Here is a 23160-nt window from a genome sequence, read left to right as displayed (position 1 = left end):
CATGAGAAAGAAAATACTTCATGGAATTAGTAAGTGGGCTTTAGAGGCATGTGTCCATCAGCACTCACAAGTTGCCCATGATCACACAGGTTATCTAAAGTTCCTGAATTCACAAAGCTGGAAACACACATGAGTGTCTGCCAGTGCCCTGCTCTCACTCCTGGGGCAGTAAAACAAACTCAGCTCTGCTCAGCTTCCTCAGTGGCAGCTGTGAATAACACAAGAGTTTTCCATGCATTGAAGCTGCGGGCTTGTTCCCTACAGCCCCTTCATCTCTGCTCACAAAGCACCACAGAGAACCAGACTTCTCTAACAATGCTACATCAGAACTTTTGGGAAGTGGTTTTGAGGTTCTGTGTGAGGAACTTCATGTTCCTTCTCACCTGGTGAATCAGCCAGGAAAGACCAACCCGTCCACGCTTAAGTAATATCCTTCTCCACAGTTATATTTCTCCTACAGGAAATACTCCTTTTAAATTCTCATCACTTACATATTTATAGTTCATATGATTCAAGTTAATCGTTAAGCAATAAATTTGCTAAAAATGTTTTTTAAAATCACTGTACAATTACATAGTCATATGCATTGGACTATATGTACACCATATATGGTTTCATAGTAATTTAGTTCTCCACAAATGCATTCACAAGCATGGAAGGCTAAAAATACCCTTTCCAGCACAAAATATTGCTATCATTACATATATTATCACTTGTAACCATATTCAAAATCTCAATTTGAGCTCTAAAGTGTGTTGGACTAAAAGAAAACTTACCAGTAGTCAGACCTATAGAACTGAAGCTGATAATTTGTGATTAGTTAATGGAAATGTGTTGACAAATGAATTACAGTTGCAAGTTTAAGCATGTATGTTGGAAGCAATTATGAATTGGAAAGGAGACAATGAATTGAATAAATGGGTTTGGTGATGCATGATGGCTGATAGCCACTGAACCTCGATTCAAAATTTGGATTATAGACAGAGATGTTGAAATTCACATGACATGGTACACTGCAAGGTATATCTTTCTAAATATTCTTCTCTAACTTTTCTTTTAAAACTTTTCTAACTTTTAGAAAAGTTTCTAAATTTTTTTTAGGACAAAACAAATGGGACTTTTAATGTATCTTTGAAATCCACTCATTTGATACTAACCTTAGCATACGAATTTAGTGTTATTTTGTTATCTCATATTTGTATTATAGCATCACATAGTCATAAAGAAGAGTGTTTTGATGCTCAGCTCCATACAGGTAACAACCAAATAATCCATGTCTGAAAGATTTCCCTAGAGATAAAGCCCTAAGAAAAATAATTGTAACCAAGATTTTGAGAAATTGTGTGTGTGTGTGTGTGAGCTAAATTCGAGAACCATAAAGGTATCTGATTATCAGAGGATTTTTAACTTCACATGCTCTAAACATATTTTAAATTAGACACCCAGAAACAAGGGCAGCCATAATCAGCAGTCATTCCACAGGTACAGATTCTCACTTCCCTGCCCCCTTGCATGGGGTCACTGCTGGAAAAGGGAGTCCCAACCTCCCGGTCGCCTCTGGTTATGCACCCTCGCTGCATTAAATATGCTGGCACTCGTGAGCAAGCCAATCCGATGGAAACATAAACCTCCAGGAGATGCAGGGCGATCCGCCCTGGGTCTGGGCAGCCTCACAGAGGCAATGGGAGCCCGGGGCACAGGCGGCGGGGCCGGCTCTGTCAGCGCCCGCCCCGGAGCCGACGGAACCGCATCCCGCGCCCCGCTCCTCCCGCCCTGCCAGCAATCTGCTGGGGCTCTGCCAACGAGCAGCCAAAGAAATAGAAACAGCACGATAAATAGTAATGTAATAAAGCAGAGTGAGGGGAAATGTGAAAAAAGAAACTGTGTTTTTGCTTTAATCTTTTGATTTACATATTGGGATTCCCAGTGATTATGAATTTAAGCTAGCATCTCCAAGGTCTTTTTCAAACAAGTAGCTCTAAGTGTTTCACAGATACGTACAAAATTCCAGAAATCTTTCCATGAGGCAGCAAAACATACCAGGAGCCAGTCAGTCACCTGTTAGTGGAAGGCAAGTACATTTTGAGGAAAATGCAGTACATAGTAAAATCTAGCACCACTATAAATAATGGAAACCACAGGATGAAATGAAGGTAGTTAAACTGCTACTGGAGATGAAATTTAGCCAAGACTTGATGGTCTACAATCCTTTTCCCAGTCTCAATCCTGTTAAAAACAGCCATGAAACTGGTAATGACAAAAAGGAATGGCGCACTTCTTTTGTCTCATCGGAGATGTATCTCTGGAGTAAGAAGCTTGCTTTTAAAATTGTTTGCTTTGTATTTATTCCCTCTGAGCCAGTGTCAGCTTTACCCATTATTTTAATTGGACCAGATTCTTAAGGTGTTACCGAATAAATTACCAAACCCACTTCCTACTTTTCTTGGAAATGTCTCCATACCCCATATTCATTCAGTTCAGCTCTTCCCTGAGCTGCAACTCTGTCCAATCTTACAAACTACTAGGACAGAAAAGAACTGTAACTCTGGAACTCTGCAACACATTTTGAACATTTTTATTGAACACATGCTGCATGGCAGTATGGCAGGATTTTGAGCAGATAAACTCTATAGCAAAAGTCATGCACAGAAAACCAAACGCGGCTTTTGCAAAGTATTTTCTTATTTTCTAAAAACCCCACTATATGATTGCTGTTATGCTAAAATGCAGCCTGATTCAGCACTGGGCTGTATTGCCTTCCCTCCCATTGACTTCAAAATGAATAAGCTCAGCCTGGGTATTTGAGAATTCATTGCTGTGAAGACATATTCTGGCAGGTCAACACAAGCATTATTCATAGGCCTCAATTCAGTCTGTCATCTGAAATGAAAGAGAGCCTTTCTTTAAAAAGCTAAAATCCATCTTTAATTTGTTATCCTAGGAACTGTATCAAAAACTGTTATAAAACAAATATTAAAAATGAGACCAAGCTGATGAGCAATGAAACACAGTAAAATAGATCTGGAAGTGCTACAGAGCCGCCAAATCCTTGCTCCAGCTATTTCAGACAATCACTTTATATAATTTTTTTCATTAATATATCAAGATCTCTCTTAAAACCAGCTAGTTTTATTTCTTAATTTACTGCTATGGTACAGTTATTTGTAGTTCTTACAGTTTGAGTTACAGATTCATAGATTATATGCCAGAGTGGACCACTGTGATCATCATATTTGACCTCCATAATTTGCAAGATTGCCCTGAATTCATTTAGGAAGCCAGTGATTTTGTAACCAGGAGTCTATTAGGGAAAGGGCACAAGAGCCGCGGTATCAGTGTTGACTGATGGGATTAATCAGCTCATGTTAACACACTGATTATCATATAGTAAAGGGAAATGTTTCAAAAGAATACTCCAGTCTGAAACATAAAGCAAAATCATTTGGACTTCCAGAGAGGTCATGGTTGAAATATCACAAAACTCTCTTTACTCAAAGCAGATGTTTATTAAGATTAATTTAGTGTGAAAAATGAACCAGAATGCATATAAAAGACAATGCCTCCTCAATTATGTAATAGGACACCTCCTCATTATATTGTGTTCACTGAAGATGATGGTATTTTCCTAGGGGATGTATAACTACAGTCTGCCAAAGTTGCTCTCCCTCATTTTAGATTAAAACTCAGACTGCAGAGCATGAAGCCAAGTGAACAGAAACAAGAGAACTCAAATAAACATAATTTAAATGAAAAAGAAAAGGTCTCTTAAGCATGTTTTCTGAGTAAATGTGTTCAAAATAGAAAGTTACAATGATGCCAGGGTACAAATACAGAGAAAAATCACCAGAATTTAATATAAGCAAAAATACCTCTTTCCTACATTTGCACATGTATTGAAATGAAATGCAATCTGTGAGTGTAAATATTGACTGAACTTTTCACAGAACTGAAACAACTTCTCTTTCTTGCCACCTTTTCTCTTTTTCTTTCCTGTCTCTTTCTGTGAGCTCCCTCCAGTGTTCTCAAGGAAGTATTGAATCATTTCATTTTGGTATGTTATATTTTTATCACAGGAATCATCATTATACGAAAAATTATACTAATCTAATCTCCAAGGATGCCCAGTCTGGGCTAAAGGTCTGATCTAAATCTGTTTGTGAAACCAGGCACTGGAAGAATAAGATTCCTCTCACCCACCACAGATGTCCCTTAGAATGAATGGCACATGTACCAAAAGGGCTGCTGGCTGCAGAGGTGACTAGACAATGATCTGAGACTGTGTACCAACTCGGAGATTGTTTAGAGTTAAGGAATATAAATTATTTCCTTACTTTCCTCTAGGGACTAACAAAAATGATTTCTCCTCTAAACAGAAGGTTCATCAGCTGGAAAAGACAAAATGACCAGGAAAACCAGGTCACTGACTCAGTCATCAACATGAAAAGACCCTGTCAGGTAAGGTACATTCCATATTGCAATAATAATGCCTTTGTATAAATCTAAGCTGAAAAGGGATATGATTACACTTTGGCAGAAGCCAGCCAGGGCATTGAATCCAGTATGCTGTGGACATGCCAGTCTGCTTGGAGCCAGCTCAGGATCTCTATACAGAGCTGTTACGCAGGCTACAAACCTGCCAAAAGTGCTCTAACACATATTTACATCCAGTTCAACTCCTGCTTCTACCAAGATAAACAAAAATAGAGTCAAACTCTTTATATCTATGCCTCTTCCACTGGCTTTGTGGAGTTACTAAAGAAACGAGAATAAAATTATTCTCTGTAAGGCTTCTGTGCCTGGTTTATTTTTGCTGGTTTGTGTTTTAATGTTTGTTCACTGACAGAATAAACCAGTCTGAGCTGAAGCTGTTGCAGAGCCTTCCTACACTTTCTTCTACAAGCTATTTGTTCCCATCCCTTCCCTTGTACTACCCACAGCAGTGCTTTGGGCAACTGAGCCATGAAAAGGGTCAGGGAGCTTTGCTGTAACAAAACCAGGGAAATATCTGGAGAACATACAGAAGCTTAAAGTTATAAGTAATAGAACTAAGGATAACTTAATTCTGAGTACTGCAATGTCAATTAATTTGGTGTCTTTACTGGTGTAAAGTGGTGCTGCCTTCAGCTACTCTAAAGGTGACTGTGACAAGCCACTCCTGCTAATCTGCATGATATCCAGCAGATAGTGAGCCATTGCCTAACCTCAGAAATGTCCAAATGGAGCTATGGAATCACTCCAGTCCTTTGTGGGTTTGGCAAAGACCTTGTAGGATTTCTAGTGACGTATGCTGGGCCTGACTCAAATCCCAGCACTGGAAATTTCTTTGATTTGGCTTATTGTTATTTCTGACCCTGTAAATGTGGGAAGCACTCAGGCATTAAGACATTGTTTCCCTGACATATCAGTTGGTCACTGCTGTTTACATCAATTGAAACAGAATTAAAATTCCAATTTGATTTTTCCTCTTTCAAAGCACATAAAATAACATCAATTCAATGCCCATCCAACCATCATGTTGGATGGTTTGTTATGTACACAGCAGGATTTGAGTTTCTTATGAGAAAATTGAAAAAAAAAATGGTCCAGATCTCATAACATCCTTTCCCCTATCATTGTCTGTAAATAACTTCAGAGAAGCTTTCCATTTTCTCCCCTGTTCTCCTTTAAAAGAATTCTTTAAATAGGTTCTTTCTACATTTTAATTTTTCTACCCCTTTTGCATTTTTGTTTTACCCATCCTTTGGTAAGGGCCACCCTACCTCACTTTTGCATGTTATTAACACGGAATCAATGGAAGATCACTCTCCTGCCAGTTGAACTGGTTTCTAGCAGCCAATATTTGTGGCCACAGACAGCACAAGTTGCAGCCCATATCCATTCTTTCCACAAAATTTTGTTTCAATGAAGTGATCATACTTCCCTTGTACATGTTGTACTGTCTTCCAGCCCCACTTTTAAACACTGAAGATTTCTCTGCACATCCACAAAGTTGTATTTACTTCGAGTGTAAGCCAGTAAGTATGCACACTACTGGCTCAAAAGTTCAAACTGTCATCAAATGGAGTTTCTCCCTTTCTGATTTGTCTTGGTTACAAATGTGCTCTGTGAACAAATTGCCTTCCTCTTGATATTCTCTTCAGTTTGCAACACTGCCATCTAATAAAGAAAGTTACTGGGTTTATGCCAGAAAAAAAAAATAAAATGGACCACATGTAGTTTTCTATTGCCTGTGCCAAATTAGGACCTTTGTAACATTGGGAGGAAGTTCAGGAGCTTTTGTCTGTTTTTCACACCAAAGAAAATTACAATTTGATGGAGTTACCCATCTCTGAGACAACCCCACCAGCCCCTCTTTAATGGGCACATTGATTGATAATCACAGGGAAACATGAACTCCTTTTCACTGGCAGATTTTCCTAGGACCGCCTATTAAGCAGGCAGGTACACCAAGACCTGATAATCAGTTTGCTGTCCTCACACTGAACACAAAACTGTTGTAGTTTGCAATGTCCTCATTTCTTCTCTTCCAGACATGCTCCTGCTGGGGCACAACAGAGTGCACAGTGCATGTGGTCTCACCAATTTACCTGCATTGCTCCAGGTGGGACTGTAGTGCTTTGTGAGTGTTTCTGGAATTTTACTCCAACCTTAAAATCTTAAATTTCAAGGTGAGTGTTTTTAGCAATTACAGGAAGCTCCAGCATGTACTATTGAAACATATCTGCTCCAAAGTAAGCTCTAAGCTTTTAAAAGAAGGTGGCTGTGGAAGTGCAAATGACTAGTGAGGAGATGCAGTTACTGTATACAGGAAGCTGGGATCAAGTTCAAATGAAAGCTCTGGGCACCAGTTCTTACCAACTGATTTTAAAGCAGTTGTAATCTCCAAACCTATCTATCTCTACAGCAGAGGCCCTGGGTATTATATACCTAATGAGTTAGACCATTTGAGCAACCTTCTTTCACATTAAAAAGGCACTTAAAGTTTTTCTTTTGCCAGATTAACTGTTCAGTCTATTTCTGACAGATGAGATCAGCTATATGGAATTTTAATACTGTGTTTCTTCTAAAATATGTCTCTGTTTATTTCCTTGGGCTGGAATGGAAGTTTGAAGACTGTTGAGGTTCAAAATTGGTTGTGTAATATTACTCTTACTGTTTTGGGGTGTTTTTCAGTAACTACTGGTCGCATTCATAAAGCATAAATAAATAAGTAAAAGTAGAAATAAAGACATGATCTTGTTCCCAAAGAATTTCCAGCTAGGGTCCTGATCTAGTAAAAGAGTTATGTGTGTGCTTTGTGAGGTTCCACTGACCTCAGTGGAAGTATTCAAAGTAGTTTAATATGTGTATAAACCTTTGCAAAATTAGGAGGTAAAATATAGTATGTCTGTTAAAATTTACTCTGCTTTAATGAATGGTAGATTCCTTTTTTTGGTAAAAATATCTATAGAGTGTTCCAGTTATTTTAAAGAATCTAAATCTCATTAGAAAATAATTAAATTATTGCTTGACACAGGCACCAACACATTGTTTTTTTTCTAAAAGCAGGAAAGGAACGTGAAGTTCAAAATTTCAAAATAGCTTTCATATTTCTACAGTTTAAATGCAATAAAAACAGCACTCTAATAGAAAAACTCTGCAGATTCTTATCCAATGGCCACTTCAATGAGAATACCTTAAGGGAGTGTAAATCTTTGCTTCATTAAATATTGGAACAAACCATATAGTTGAATGTGCACAAAACCACTGGTTAATGTTATCACCTACACTTTCAGCAGCATACTACCATGGGCCAAGATGTGCCCTTCTTATTTCTACTGACAAAACCTGACCTGTGCAAGTGTCTGTAAAAGAATGTGCACGTGGAATGAGTTATTAATTATGATAAGGATGGCAGAACCACAGCACATGAAAACTGCTTTAACACGTAGCTTTCACGAACATGTCTCAGAAGTGTTTTCAAGACGTTGAAGACTGAGGATGTCAGCATGATCAAGTTATTCCTGAAAGTTTATTAAATGTGACTGCTCAGGTTTTGGCAATGCAAGGAAAAGAAAATCCAACAATATTGGGAACATACCTGAAAGGATCTGATTTACTACGTGTGTGTTTCACATAGCTTTATTAAACATATCCTTTGCTGAAGTATCATTATACTGAATTTCTTAATCTTAAAAGAGAAAGCATTTGGCTCAGGGTTCAATCAAGTACTGCTGGCATTCCTGGAATGACAACTTTAATCTCCTTCATTGTCCACTTATTTAATGCTTTAAATATATTCTCATGGTAAATCCAGCACCGAGGACAGAGACTGAAAACATTTATTCCTTTAATTAGAAATATGTATCCATACCACAATAAAAACACAATTTAAAATAGAACAATAATAACAAAGTATGCATGAATGCTAATTACAATATAACTGTGAGGGAGCCACTAATATGCAGCTAAGGCTGAATTGATGGGAACTGAACTGAAAGCAGAGTAGTAATCAACATGAGAAGAAAGCCTGATACCCTGGAGTAGATGGGAAAAATAGTTCTGGTTGATTAAGTTTCAGTCTGATGGGGTGAGGCAGGATTTTGAAATTCTGCTCTTTGGAGACTGTGTCAGGGAATAAATGTGCTTCTGGTCAGTGAAACGACAGTTAAAAACTACATGGTGTCTGCTGGATCCCAAAGCATTGGGTGGCACATATGTATGCATAAGCACATTTATGTAAACACCACCACTAGTTATTTGATCAAAAGCTTTCCCCATGGTGCCACGTAATCTCACATAGCTAGGGCACTGTACAGAACAATATAATAAAGTTATAGCATCTATAACAAAGCTTATTTCACAAAGTTTATTCTGGAATCAGATTGCAAACATTGTGCTACATCTTGCAGGTACTGATGTGACACTGTCCCAGTGCAGGATGGCAGCAGATCGGGGGACCTGGGAAGTCAGCTTTCTCTTCTGCAGAAGGGTGTCTGATCACACCGATGGCATTGCCTAGGGGAGTCTCACACCAGCGCCTACCCCAGATCGCAGTGCAGATCTCGTTAATATGTATTAATCAGCTCTAATTAACCTGCCTTGCACCAGCACTGCTCGGCTACACCTGGCAGGGCGTCCTGGAGGGGAGTCGTTACACAGTACGTGTTCCATTTTCCGTACAGCGCTGGTTACACGTTCAGGCTGTGTCGGGACACGGCTCCGGTCCCATCCCGTTCTCTCCCGTCCCTCACAGGGCGCTGTTATCCCGGGCGGACCCCGGCCTGGCGCGGCCGGAGCCGCTCCCGCGCCGCCGCGGCCTCCCCGCCCCTCAGCCGGAACGCGCCGCGCGGGGCCGCGTTGCGCGGGGAAGGGCGCTCGGCGGCACCGGCGGCCGCCATGGCGGTGGACATCACCCTGCTCTTCAAGGCCAGCGTGAAGACCGTGAAGACCCGCAACAAGGCGCTGGGGGTGGCGGCGGCGGGGGACAGCGCCAGGGACGAGCTGCTCAAGCGGGGCACCGCCCGCTCCAAAAGCGACTTCACCAGCAGGGCGCGGGAGGTGGTGAGTACGGCCCCGGGGGGAGGGCGAGGGGCGGCCGGGGCCGCCGGCAGCGGCTCCTCCCGGGCGGGCAGCCCGGCCCTCACCGCCGCCTCGGAGCGTCCAGCGCTCCCCGGGGACAGCGAGCGGGCCCCGGAGTCGCCCGCAAAGAGCCGCGGGGCGGCACTTTCCCACACGGGTGTGGGCTGGGAGCGCGGCGTGAGAGCGGGGGCCCGGCGCTGCCGGGGCCGGCTCCGAGCCCGCCTGTCGCCCGCGTTCCCCGCGGCGCGGCCCCTCCCGGGGCCTCCTGCCGGGGCTGCGGCTGTGTCCGTGCGGATCCGCCGCCCCTCCGGCCCGTGCCTACGGGCTGAGCACGGCTGATTCCTCCTGCCGGCTGCCACGTAACAGCGCGCTGCCATGGCACACGCGTTCGTCTGCGTCTGCAGGGCTGCTCCCTTTACTGCCTTTGGCGTGCTGGCTTCCGCTGTCACCCAGTGTGGCACTTAAGTGCCAGCCCTAGGCAGATTACATGTACAAAGGTCATCGGAAAGTTTTAAGACTTACAAAGACAAACACTGAAAAGTTAGGGAGTAAAAGAGGTGAAAGATGATCGGCATTAACAGCAGTCCTCAGTCCATAGTCGTTTTCTGTAAAAACAGTTTTGTTGCATATTGTTTTCCTCCATTCTGAGTCAAAGGCAGGGTTTGAATAACATGTCTTTGATAAAGCACTGGACTGTATTTTAGAAAACTAAGGAACTCTGAGGAGACAGACTTACAGAAGGGATTTGCAAGTTTGGGACTAAATGAGAAATGCACAAGTGGTTTATGGTAGCAGAGGAAGCACAAGGAAATATGAGGTTTTTAGGTTCCATTCTAGACACTCTTATAGCCACAGATTTGTTTGTTACCTCTGAACAAGCCTTTTGTCCCATTGCCACTAGTATTTTTTTCTGTCTGCATTTTGATTCCTCCTGCTCAGTTTCTGTGTCTGTATTTCAAAGTATTTACAGTCTCAGACTAGGTTCATGCCAACCTCTTCCTCCCCTCTAGTCTTTGCTCCCCCTTACCTTCCTGCTACCAGGGCTTCTTTGCTTTTGCCTATTCCCAAGTTTGGTTTTGTTTTTTAAAGTTCTATTCATAATCAAGCCTACCCTCACCTCCATCTTCTCCTTCCCCTGCTGTGGTCCTGTGCAGTGATAGCATGCTATAGCCATGGCCTTTTTTTCTGCCCTGGTTCTTTGGCTTACCCCTGTTCACAGCTGCTGTTTCCTGATGATCCCAGTTTTTTCTCTGAACTCCTCACCCTTTCTGAGTTTCCTCAGTGCACTGTCCAGACAACAGAAAGAAGGACAAAGGCATGGAGAAGAATGTCTTGTTTAATTTGTAAGAGTATCAGATGAAGTAAACAGCTAGTGCCAAAGGGGATGAGCTGAACTATCTGAGGGAGGCAATGGTTTTAATTAATGGTACTTATATAAACATGACTTTGGAGAAGAAGCAAAAGCTGCAGTGTGTTGCTGTGTGAACATGTGGTGCCTCTTGACAGCTGGTCAGTGAGAAGGAGCAAGGTGGGCTGGCCTTGCTCTCTAAGTCCTGTACCTTTGTGGCAGTGAGCCAACAGCCCACCAGACCACAGAACGTCATTTTAATGTGTGAATAAAACATTGAAACGTAACTTGAAATTAAGATTTATAGTAAAATAAATGATGATTTCATCTTTTTATTTCAGCCAAATACAGTTCAGTTTGATCATGTATGTGTCAAACTCTCTAACAGTAAAGACCCTGAATAAGCTACACTTAGTCACCAGTTTCTTTATGCCTTACTTGGTTGCAGAATAGAATATTTCAGTTGGAAAGGACCTACAGCCATCATCTACTCCAACTGCCTGACCCCTTCAGGGTTGAGCAAAAGTTAAAGCAAATTATTAAGGGAATTGTCCAAATGCTCCTTGAACACTGACAGACACCACCACCTCCCTGGGAAGCCTCTTCTGATGTTTAACCACCTGCTCATTATAAAATGCTTCCTAATGTCCAGTCTAAGCCTCCCCTGGCACAGCTTTGAACCATTCCCAGTCATCCTCACTCTGGACACCAGAGGGAAAAGATTGGCACTTCCTTCTTCATGTCCTTTCCTCAGGAAAATGTAGCAATGAGGTTTCCACTCAGCTTCCTTTCTTCCAAACTAGGGAAGCCCAAAGTCCTTAGTGCAAGTTTTCCATCTGACATTCAAATGTGGAAGTAGTGAAATAATAGTCTACACAAAGAACTACTCCTTTCAACATTCTATTCTGTGTGGGTTTGCATAGCATCTTGCAGGTAGAGCTGTGCTGATGCTGCTTGTGCTCCAAGCTCCAGGAGGAGCAGCCAGTTGCTCACAGCTGCAACACAGCTGGAGTGTGGGACTGGGCAGGCATTCAGCTGTAGGATCAGAGATCTCTTTAGCCCATCCCACAGAGGTTTTGTATCACGTAATTAAGGTGTTTGAGCACTTTGCTGAACTGTATTGAGTGATATAACTATCATACATTGAATGTTCTTTCTCCTTTCTGCCCCTGAAGGACTGTGACTTTTGCTGTAGGATCCAAGGACTGTGGAAACTGCTTTGGGTTTTAACTTCTTTTTATACAGTCTCTAAGTGATGTTTAGGAGGGAAAATTGAAGGTGCTTAGTGTTTGGAGGAGAAGCTGTAACAGATTGTAACCAGTAATTGTAACTAGTAATCCTACAATATTGTAACCAGTAATCCTTCACAGCTTCTGTGTGTGTGATAAAGGTTCATTGCACCTGGGAGATAGAGTTATAGATTCCTATTTTATGTTCTCAAACTTAACATGGTTCTTTTAGGTGGATTGAAGGAGGCACAGAGAATGTAGAATATAAGAGTTTTGACTTGAATCGATATTGTGTGGGGAAGCTGGTTTAGAGACGTGTGCTCTTGGTGTTTTGTGTTACTCACAAGAAAATATTTCAGCATTCTGTATTAATTAGTATTTTTTTGAAGCTGGCTATTTTATGCTCAGGTATACTGTATTGCTGCAGTCTCTGGGGAGCTGATGAAGGTTTTTGTATTTGAGACTAGGTTCTTAACACAAGGATATTACGAGCTCATCTATAACCATGGTAAAGTTAGTTGCAGAGACTGGTGTTGTTGGTGATGTTATTAAATTGTGGTAAAATAGTTCCATTCATATAAATCAAAGATGACTGTTATGGCTCTGAGATGTTGAAAGGACTTTCTTTGCCCTGGCATTGACCCGTCACTGTTTATTTGGTTTGGGTTTTTTTGGTCTGTCAGCTGCCATTGTACAACCATTGGGCTGTCTGATATGTAATGTGACTTATGTTTTTTTGTGGTGAAAATTTTTGACACCTCTCAATCTCTTCACCATAATGTCAAGGACCATTAGGTAAGAAATTATTGTTAAGGATCAACAGGATCCTGTAGCTACAGGAAAGCTACAGTTCCAGTGACAGACTTTCCATTACTTGCAATTTATAAAAGACTTATAATTCGTTATGTGTATGTTAGTGCTTTTTAGTGAATGAAAAAAAAAAATTTTCTTTCTCTTAGACTTTATGGTGACATGGCTGTTTAAAATGCAGTATCCAGGGTTACTAAAGTTTGCATTTCTTCATACTTTTATATAGGCTTATGTAGTTGTTTGATCCTGACTGGATGCCAGGTACCCACAAGAGCTGCTCTATCGCTGCCCTCCTCATCTGGGCAGGAGAGAGGAAATAGAATGAAAGGCTCATGGGTCAAGGTAAAGACAGGGAGTGATCTCTCAGCAACTGGGTCATGGGCAAGACCAACTTGAGTTGGGGAAAATGAGTTTAATTTATTACCAGTCAAATCAGAGGAGGATAATAAGAAATAAACCAAAATCTTAATAACATTTTTCCCCCACTCCTCCCATCTTCCCAGGCTGAGCTTCATTCCCAGTTCTCTACTTTGTTCCCACCAGTGGCACAGGGGGACAGGGAGTGGAGGCTGAGGTCAGTTCCTCACACATTGTCTCTGCTGCTCCTTCCTGTGCAAGGGAGGACTGCTCACACTGTTCCCCTGACCCAGAGAAGGGTCTCTTCCATAGGAGACAGTCCCCCATGAGCTGCCCCAGTGTGGGTCCTCCCTGGGGTCCTGCCAGCAAAACTGCTCCAGTGTGGGCTCCTCTCTCCACAGGTCCTGCCAGGAGGCTGTGCAAGCTTCCCCTGGGGTCACAGCTGCCTGTGGGCATCCACCTGCTCCACCATGGAGTCTCCATGGGCTGCAGGGACACAGCTGCCTTTGCCATGGTTTGCACCAGGGGCTGCCGGGGAACCTCTGCTCTGGCACCTGAAGCACCTCCTGCCCCTTCTTCTGCACTGACCTTGGTGTGTGCAGAGCTGTTCCTCTCACATGTTCTCTTTCCTCTCTCCTGCTGCAGTTCCTGATGTGCAGTAGCACTTTTTCACCCCTTTGTTAACTCTGTTATCCCAGAGGCACAGCCACTGTTGCTGCTGGGCTCATCCTTGCCCAGTCTGTCCTGGAGCCAGCTGGCATTGCCTCTTCTGGACTTGGGGGAAGATTCTGGCAGCTTCTCACAGAAACCACCCCTGTAGCCCCCCACTACCAAAACTTTGCCACACGAATCCAATACATTTTTTCCTTGGTATGGTGTCAGGTTTGGGATTAAGCTAAGTGATAGAAGAATTTTAAAGATTCAAGCAGAAATATTTTAGTTAAAAAAATGGGCTCACAGTAAGTGCTCAGTGACAAACATAAGCAGTTCACAGCCCAATTTATGTGACATTGGTTCGCAGCTTTACAATGCCTTAAATCTGTTGTTTTGTATGTTTTAAAAGATTGTCAGTTTTGCAAAGTATTTGTCATTTGAGCTGCTGTTTTAGGACAGTATTAGGAAATGTGACTCCTAAAGGTCTTCCCTTTTACTTTTTTATGGCACATGAGAGCAATTGGGAATATCGTCTGTCAAATATACTTAGATATTTGAAAATATAGAAGGAACAAGAACTTTTTATGATTGGTGACTGTTCAATTTGTGTTGGAGAAATGGAATCAAGGCTGATACAGCCAATAAACAGAAATAAATATAAATGAACGATCAAGCAGGATTTCATGGTGGATTTAATTGCAGTCTTGAATAAAATCTGTTTTGCTTTGGGAAATCATCTTATTTAAGGTTTTGTGAAAAGCTAAAAACTGAAGAGTTGGAACACTAATTATTCAAAAACAATATCAGGCATATGTGAATAAATATCCTTGAGAATGGAAAATTTGAAAGGTTAAATGCTTCTAAATCTTTAAGTGCAAAATTTCAAAATGATCAAATATCCATGTTTGAAGCTGTTGAACACATAAGGATGCCAGATTCATGAGGCTTCAACATCTGTTATTCATATAAGTTCTGTGTATGGATTCTGTAGGATGATTAACTGATTCTTCAAAAAAAGCATGGTACAATAGGCCAATACTCACACAAAAATTATGTTCAGCTGCTCTGTACAAATGTGTAATGAGGGGGAAAAATCCCCACATAAAACTTGTCTCCAAAACTAGTTCTTGTGAAAGTCAAAACAAATGACATTGAATATAAATTTTAAGCAAACCTTTTAATTACAAGGCCTTGACTTCTGTAATACATTGCTTTGGCTACATATAGGGCAGTGGTGACTTTATAATTTTATTTTTTTTATTTTTAATTTTTATATGTAAAACAGCTATTCATGTGTACCTGTGAAAGTCCAACTTATTTCATTGTTTGGAGTGCAACCTATGGGATAATTTAAAATAGCAGTGCTATTAGAAGAAATGGAGAGCTGGTTTTTTGTCCTTGGTGCTAGATTTGAGATATTCCCGCAGATCTTTGTACAGACTGGTATTTAGAGCATTCTCCTAGGACAGAAAAAGGTAGGAGTGTTTGTGTATGAAGTTCCAGTTTATTCTTTGCCACTGTCACTGCATTAAATAAAGCCTAAAAAAGGCAAGGGGAATGCCCAAACCAGGAGCTGGTCCCCCAGACTGACTATAGAGGAGCACCTTGAATACCATGATGTCATTGCTGACATAGGACAACTAAAAGGGAGTGGTTTTAAACATATATACTTTCTGATCCCTTTCAGAGTGTTCAGGATTGTTTGAAGAGGTACCTAGAATAAAATTGAGCCACTGAAATAGTGTAATGTACAGAGTGCTAGTAGGGAAAGACAAGACACTCACTGGAAAATTTCTAGGTGTTTACAAATAGAAAGTTTGAAAAATATTAGTAGATCAAATCTAGAGATCTAGATTTCAGAGGATTCCTTGTGCTTAATACAATTCTAATATGATAAGGAAAAAGTTGACTTTCAGACTGGGAGATCCACAGGCTTTTCCACTGCCTACTGGTTTCAGAAATCTCATGACTTCAGTGAGTGGCAGGTACCAATGTACTGATGCTGGAAGTAACACCATCCCTGTTCTAAAAATGAAAGGTATAGAAAAATAAAAAAGCCAAATATTAAATGTTTTATTGGCATATACTGTAATTATTATGATGCTGGTTCTGAGTCAAGTTCAGGTTGGTGACTCCAGAACAAGTGAGGTTATATATGAGCTTTAAAAAAAACTGGGGAATATCCAAAATAATGAAATAGTCAGTTTGCTGTATTAACTTTTACGAGATGGGACATGTATTCTCCAGGTCTAAAACAGAACTGAAAGGGACTTAATCCTTAAAACTTCCATATCCAAGAGTGAATTTAGCATTGTGGGCTAACACAGGCAGAGCACCAAAGACTGCATGGTCATGTAGTGAACTGCTTCTATTGTAATTGGATAGCTGATACTTACCAGTGCTATGAAGGAAATGGCCAAAAATGGCTAAAGTTGTGTGCTTTAATGGTTTTGGTTTTATACTCCAACTAAAAAATTATAACCTGATTTAATAAGGCTGTTTAATAAGATTTTTTTAAACTCTGCTGATTGCATAAGAATAACTCCCATGAGAGAATATTTGAATGCAGGGGAAATATATACTGTTTGTGGTGTAGCCAAATTAGAGTCTTTATTAGAAATGAATGACTGTGCCAAATTTTGGACAGTGAGTGATTTCAGTTCACTTGACTTTTAATGAGAGTTAAGTTCTATTAAATTTGGCCCATTGCTGAGGTCATTAGGATTAATTCCTTCTTCTCTCATGAACAGTTAATGAACAGTTGCTCTTTCCCCCAAAGTTCACCGATGATGTTGCATTTTGTACTTATTTACATGCACGTGGGTTTCCCTCCCCCATGTTGTAGGCAGAAAATATATTTTGAAATTGTACTTTTTCAAATAGGGAGTTACAGCATACTGCTGCCTAGTATCTCAGATTTATCTCTTCCCCTGTGCAAATTACAGTTAATGTTAGTTTTTTATTATGAGCATTTATTGGTTTTACTTCTCATTTCCTTCATCCTTGTTAGAGAAGTTTAGTCTGAGAGATGGAAGGGAAAGACGATAATTTTAATTAGTAGATGAGAAACATATAAAAAGCTGGTTAAGGAAATAGCAAAATAAAGATTGGGAAAAAACCCAACAAACTGGGAGAAGAATGAAATGCTGACCTTGTTCAGTACATTAGGACTAAATGCCAAATCATTAATGTTCCCCATGTGATGCTTCTGGTTTTAGCAAAAGTCACTTCAAAAACAGTGAGGAGGGTATTGGCTGGCCTTGGGGAAAAGTTATGAACTCCTGCATTTTGGGAAATGTCTGTGCAAATGTCTGTCATTGTTTCCCCCTGCTTTGTTTGTTTGTTTTAAAGTACATTCTCAACTCCATGGGAATTATTTTTTGAATTTAACAGAACAGCAGGATTGAAAGTTGGCTCAGGAAACAACTTTCCTTAGTTGCCTGTCAATTTTGTTTTGACTAACTGGACCTCATGTGGTGCTGAGGAGTCCAAAAGTATCTAACACTGCAGTTTCCATTTTGAGGATGTTGCCTTCGTCCTCACCTCACCTCCTTCCAGGCTGCTTGTGGGAGGTTCTTTTCTGGCTTCGAGTTGGAGGAATTGTATCCTGCAGCTGGTAACTATGAACTCTTTCCTGATTGTGGTGTTCTGTTAAGCTGACACCTTTTGCAAGTTCTTGCTTTTTCATCCTCCCACAAATAAGGATAACATTTGTGAAAGTGGAAGAAAGCTGAGGTTTATCATGGGTAGCCTCCTTCTTTTCTTAAACATAATTTACGTTAGCATAGCCTCTGCAAGAGAAAGATGGGCTAGGGGGAAGGTGGTGGACCTTGAGGTGTCTGAAAAGCTGGAGAGGAAAAGAGAGACAACAGAAAGTGTGCAGGCATAGCTGGAAGAAAATGCAATGGTCGAGGTTGTAGAAGATACAGTCTAATATTAGAGGTAGAAATATGAGGAAAAAAAAAGATTGAATATCAGGAAGTTATATGTGGTTGTGATATAGTTCATCTAAACAGGGAAGAGAGGAAGGGAAGAAGGGAGAAAAAAGCTGAAACTTAATATTTTCAGGTTACTGAATTTAACTGACTCATTTATACATTTTGTTGTTTCACTGAGTTCTTTATCAAAGATTTTGGAGCAAGAACAGCTCATTATTTTGAGTACTTTGATGCACTGCCATTGCTACAAGCCTTGGGCTCTATATTTATGTATGTTGAAATATAATCTCTTGTTTGGGACAGAAATGAACATAAAAATAAGCAAACACAAAAGAATATCAGTGTGATTTGTTAAGTGATGCCACTGTGGGGTTTATTTTTCCAGCTATTAATACTGAGGCCAAAATAAAGCTAATTTCCTTGAAAGTTGGTAACTTTAAGGTGTCTGATTATTCTCCTCCTCTTCCTTTTTGAAAATAGTTTGGTGGATAGCAGCCCAGAGAAGGTCTTAGCTGTGACACTTCCAGCATCCTGCAGTTCTTTCTGTGCATGCTGCATCCTGCTTCTTCACTTAGGTAGAGACAGGTGTTCTTGGGCACTGGAAAAGTAACTTCTTTTGTTATCTTCTGCTAAATCGAGTCTGGGCTAAGGAGTTTTCTCATCTGTGACAATTATCAAACAGAATTTCTGAGTCATCACATATGTTAATTGGTTTAAACTCTGAAATACTAATAAAATGGGGAGATACTGTTATTTAGGATGCAAATTACGCTTCACAAAAAAGGTTTCATCTCAGAGAACAGCTATTTCAAAACATAAGGGTGTTTGAACTTCTCACAAAAATTGGTTACATATCATTGCTTTCAATGAGTAGTACTCACATTTGTGTTTTTGCTAATTGAGACTCATTTTGGTCATCAGGTTTAGTTATTGCTGTAATGCTGAGCTGATAGCTTGTGATTTTTTGGTAATGAGTCGATTAAGTTTTTGTGTGTTTCACCACAGATAAAAGGATACAATTTTTCAGTGAAAGGTTATGTAATTATATTCTCTGTCTTTGAAACTTCAGTCCATTGTACTTGAAAATATTTTTCAGACTGGCAGATATTAAAACCTGGCATGATAGCTTCAGCAGTGAGAGCAATTAAGGGGTGAAAATTGGAGGTATGAATAATTTCCAGTAATTCGAGGAAAATGTTCTTTAGTGTTAAAATATTACACTGTGGTATAATTGCATAGAATGTTAAATGATGGATACTTTTTTGAAAATGCAAGTTTCCTGGCTTCAGGGTGGTTTGTCAAAACTTTCTGTCTGGCAAAAAATTACATTTTATAGTGATCAGGTGTTTCCTGTCCCTTTTTACCCTTTCATTCTGACTCTGCCTTCTCTTTTGATGGAGGTTGGTGGGACCTGTAGAAAAGTGCATGTGCTGCATCGACTCAAATTTGCATCTATTCAATTTCTGCAGGTATTGTCCAGCATTTGAAAAGCAAACAAAACGAAAAACAGATACAATTTAATGTAATCCAGCTTTCTTTCACTCTTTGATTTTCCACTATTAATGGATTGCTTGTCATTTCACACTGGATATTTTTTTTTGTGGACTTTTAAGCAGTTTTGAATATGGAGGTAATCTCACCAGTTCTAAATTGAATATTTCATTTCTGTATAGAAATTTCTATAGATGCAATTGACAGGTGTTACCCACCTCTCCAATTTTTCATCTGTGTAGGAAGAGTGAAGTGGGTTTCAACTGAATGTTGATGGAGGTTCTGTGGGGATATCCATAAACTCTCAAATGTTATGTTGATTAATGATGGAAAATAAGAGAAGGGGTCTTGGTTTTACTCCTAAATTTATTTGACCTCTAATATGAAGTATTATTCTAATATTCTAACTAGAATAACTATAATTTTAATAAGGTCATTCCGTAATTTTTAAAATTTTTCTTATGGAAAAAGAACCTAAGGCCTCCAGTGTTTAGTCAAGGTGAAAATAAAATATCACTTTATTTAGAAGACCAGAAATAATCTTGCTGCAGGACTTGTGGGGATTCCTGGAATAAAATACACACCTGAGACATGTCAGGTAGAAGAGGAGGTGTGAAGGGAGCCTCAGGTTGTAGGGGAGCCCCCCATGGGTGCCCTGGGGGCTTCTCCCTTTCTCTGTGGCAGCTGCGTGCCTGTGAGTGCCAGAGTCACCAGCCTCCAGAAAAGGGGTGAGTTGATTAAATGGGTAGGAAAACAGGAGTTTGTCAGTTATGGGTTGAAACCAAGATGTTTGGTGTTTTGGGGAGGAAAACAGACTCTTGGAGTTTTGAGTTGTAAAAGTCTTGTCTCATCTGCTGGTTTTCAGACTGATGTGTAAAATCTGGACGTAATTGCATGATGGAATTTTTTTCTTGACTATTTTCAGATGATTTGTATGTTTTGAAAAACAAATTTGAATTCCCAGGACTTCTGAGATTTCTCCCTCTTAAAAATTTCTAGCCTTCCTTTGAGAGTTTTTGGGTGAGGTAGTGGTCTCACTTTTCCCCCATCTCCAATTTAACAAGTTTTGTTTCCTGCTTTTACTCTAGTTCTTTCCTGGAAAAGAAGGAAAACATTGTGTGAGCTGTAGAAGAACATTCTGCCCTTAGGACACTTTGTGTGTAACATGCAGCATGTTATACATGGTATCTGCCTTTTTTTATGACTTGTTCACTTACATTAAAATAAACACTGATAGCAAGCAGGCGTGAAAGACAAACATGTAGTGGTGATGAAAACCATTTAATGATTAGTAGAGAAACATATTTATTGAAAATAAAAACCATGTCTAATGGTGACTTCTTGAAACACTACCATATTGTGGTATATGCAGTGCTGTATGTCCTCTACAATAGATATTGTTTAAAATTGCTTGGGAACTGGAGCTTGCAATAGTGAGCTTGGAATGTCCTGCAGATAATTAAGTTGTGGTCAGGCCTTACAAAAATAAAAAGTTCTCGAACTATGATTTTATAAACATGCTACAATAACATTTCTTTATATTTAACAGTTTCTTATAGAAAGCTGATACTCTCACAAGGCATTGACTAAAGGTAAAACATCAAGAAAGAAAAAATATTAAATTAAAACTTCAGTTAGGATGTTGACAGTTGGCTTGTAATATTAAACAGATGTGTGTGTTCTTGGGATATTCTTCTTTCAGAACCTTGTTGCATCCTAGTTTTCAAGTGACAGCTACAAATTTTTGATTAATTCAAAATTCTTCTTTCTTCAGTTATCTTTGTTATATGTTATTTTCTTTGGGTCTATTCAGCTGGACAGTGGTGCCAGCTGCAGTTTCTGCTGTGATATTCAAGGGAAAGTGTTCCTTTGTGTAGGCTTAAATTGAGGCATTCCTCATTCAACTATATAGAAAAATTAATACATATATGCAAATGTACATGTATGAAATACATCTATGTATTTCTTGGGCATGATATTACCTTTGCATGTGTAAGGCTGGCAATTATTGGTTCTGGTTGTGGCTGTGGTAGGGCAGAATTTGGCAGTTTTGGCTCTAGTAAATATTGCACATAGAAGCCAACATCAAAATAATGGAACTTAAGTTTTTATAAGATGTAAGTTTAATGAAACATAGTGGGAATGGTCACTTAAAGGAAAAGCGTATAGCGCTATTAAATTGGCAACATGTTGTGTCCAGTTCTGATGTCAATCTTTTTCAGAAGTGTGGTAGTGGTGGGATGTTGCTTTGTTGGGTTTTGGGCTTTTCTTTCAACAGAAAGATCCACAAGAATGATATAAAGTCTGAAAAATCTACCTTGTAGTGAGAAATCCTTTAACCTTATTTTGTTAAGACACATCATCACAAGTTAAAAAGTCTGATTTCTTCATGGATCCTCTGAGCAGCAAAATAAGATACAGTGCTGCAAGTAGGATGCATTATTTGAGGTGTGATTCAGCTGATCCTTGATTTGGGAAATTCTGCATCACTTGAAATCTCTTAAGTCAAGTGCATGTATTTCAAAATACACATGGTACTCTACAAGTGATGCAGCAGTTAATGCACAGAGATGGCTCTGGAATTCCTTATGGGACACTGCTTCATACCAAAGCAAGGAATTAGATACTGGTTTTCCAGATCCCAGATTGCTGCTCCAGGTACCTGTGACTCTGATAAGTCTAACCTTGGACTGTGCAACTGTATGAATGTTCTCTCTTAATTTTTAATAATTAATGAATTTAGAGGAAACAAATTGTGCTAGAGTATTTCTAAAATAGAACAGCTGTATTTGACTTCACAGGGTGCTTAATCTACCACAGAAATTTGTTGCTGTGAAGTAACCAATCACTTTTTAATGCTTGGGTTTTTTTTTTATGTTCAGATTTCTTCCCCACAGATTTCAGGAGATGAGTGATGTATAAAGATGGTTAAATTATATAGCTATAGATATAGATACGTAGATATATATATATAGATATATAGATGTAATTTTTTTTTTTAGGACTGAAGGAATCAATATGAGGTGATTGTTGATTAAATAGTGCCACATTGCTGTAGTCTGCATACTGACTGTTTAATATGCATGAATAGGATATCTTTTTTTTTTAAGGATTGTCTAAAGACACAATTATACAACATAATGTGAGTTGAGACTAGCTTGTAAGAATACACTTTATTTTTCTTGATGATGTTGCTTTCAGTTCACAAAATTTTTAGCTCATTGTGGAATCTGTTCAAGTATAGATGGGAAATGCTTATGAGAGCTCAGATACAGTTTCTTATGGGTTTTAATATGATGTAAAGGACTGTACAGCAAGTACTTTCTACAGATAGTGAAAATGTGAAGGAGAAGAAAAAGAAAAAAATATAAAAAATATCAGAGCTAATTAGTTGGTCTAAAATGTGACCTGGTATAACTTCTTATATTCGATTTATTTTCTGACATGTTACACCTTACAGAATGTGTGGTGCTATGGCATGGCCATTTCACTCACTTGACTATTTCTTCACAATTTATTGTCTAAAAAATTACAATAGTTTCAGGAATAGTATGTAGATTTCCACAATACACTTGAAATACTTACAGGGTTTTTTTTTAGGGGAAATAAGGCATGTGTATTTTTTGAAGGAAACTTTGTTGCTTACAAGGAAGGAGAAGAAGCCTTTTCTATATAGCTCTTAAGATTGAGACTTAACTGAATTATGCACCTCATGCAAATTCTATATATGAGTATTATTTAAATTTTAAAGAAATACTTTCAAAACATCCAT

General features: G+C 39.6%; 1 protein-coding gene across 1 annotated transcript in view; it reads left to right on the top strand.

Moving 5' to 3' along the window:
* The first annotated feature begins 9362 nt into the window (after positions 1-9362).
* The window catches only part of STX18 (syntaxin 18), a 60413-nt gene continuing 46615 nt past the window's right edge, over positions 9363-23160 (top strand). Inside the window, exon 1 of the mRNA XM_066548614.1 lies at positions 9363-9543. Within this exon, the coding sequence (XP_066404711.1) occupies positions 9379-9543 (165 nt within the window). The 5' untranslated portion in view covers positions 9363-9378. The remainder of the gene's footprint in view (positions 9544-23160) is intronic.

The sequence above is a fragment of the Molothrus aeneus genome, chromosome 4, assembly GCF_037042795.1.
Source record: "Molothrus aeneus isolate 106 chromosome 4, BPBGC_Maene_1.0, whole genome shotgun sequence".
NCBI classification, from domain to species: Eukaryota; Metazoa; Chordata; class Aves; order Passeriformes; family Icteridae; genus Molothrus; species Molothrus aeneus.
This window is presented reverse-complemented; position numbering and strand designations above follow the sequence as displayed.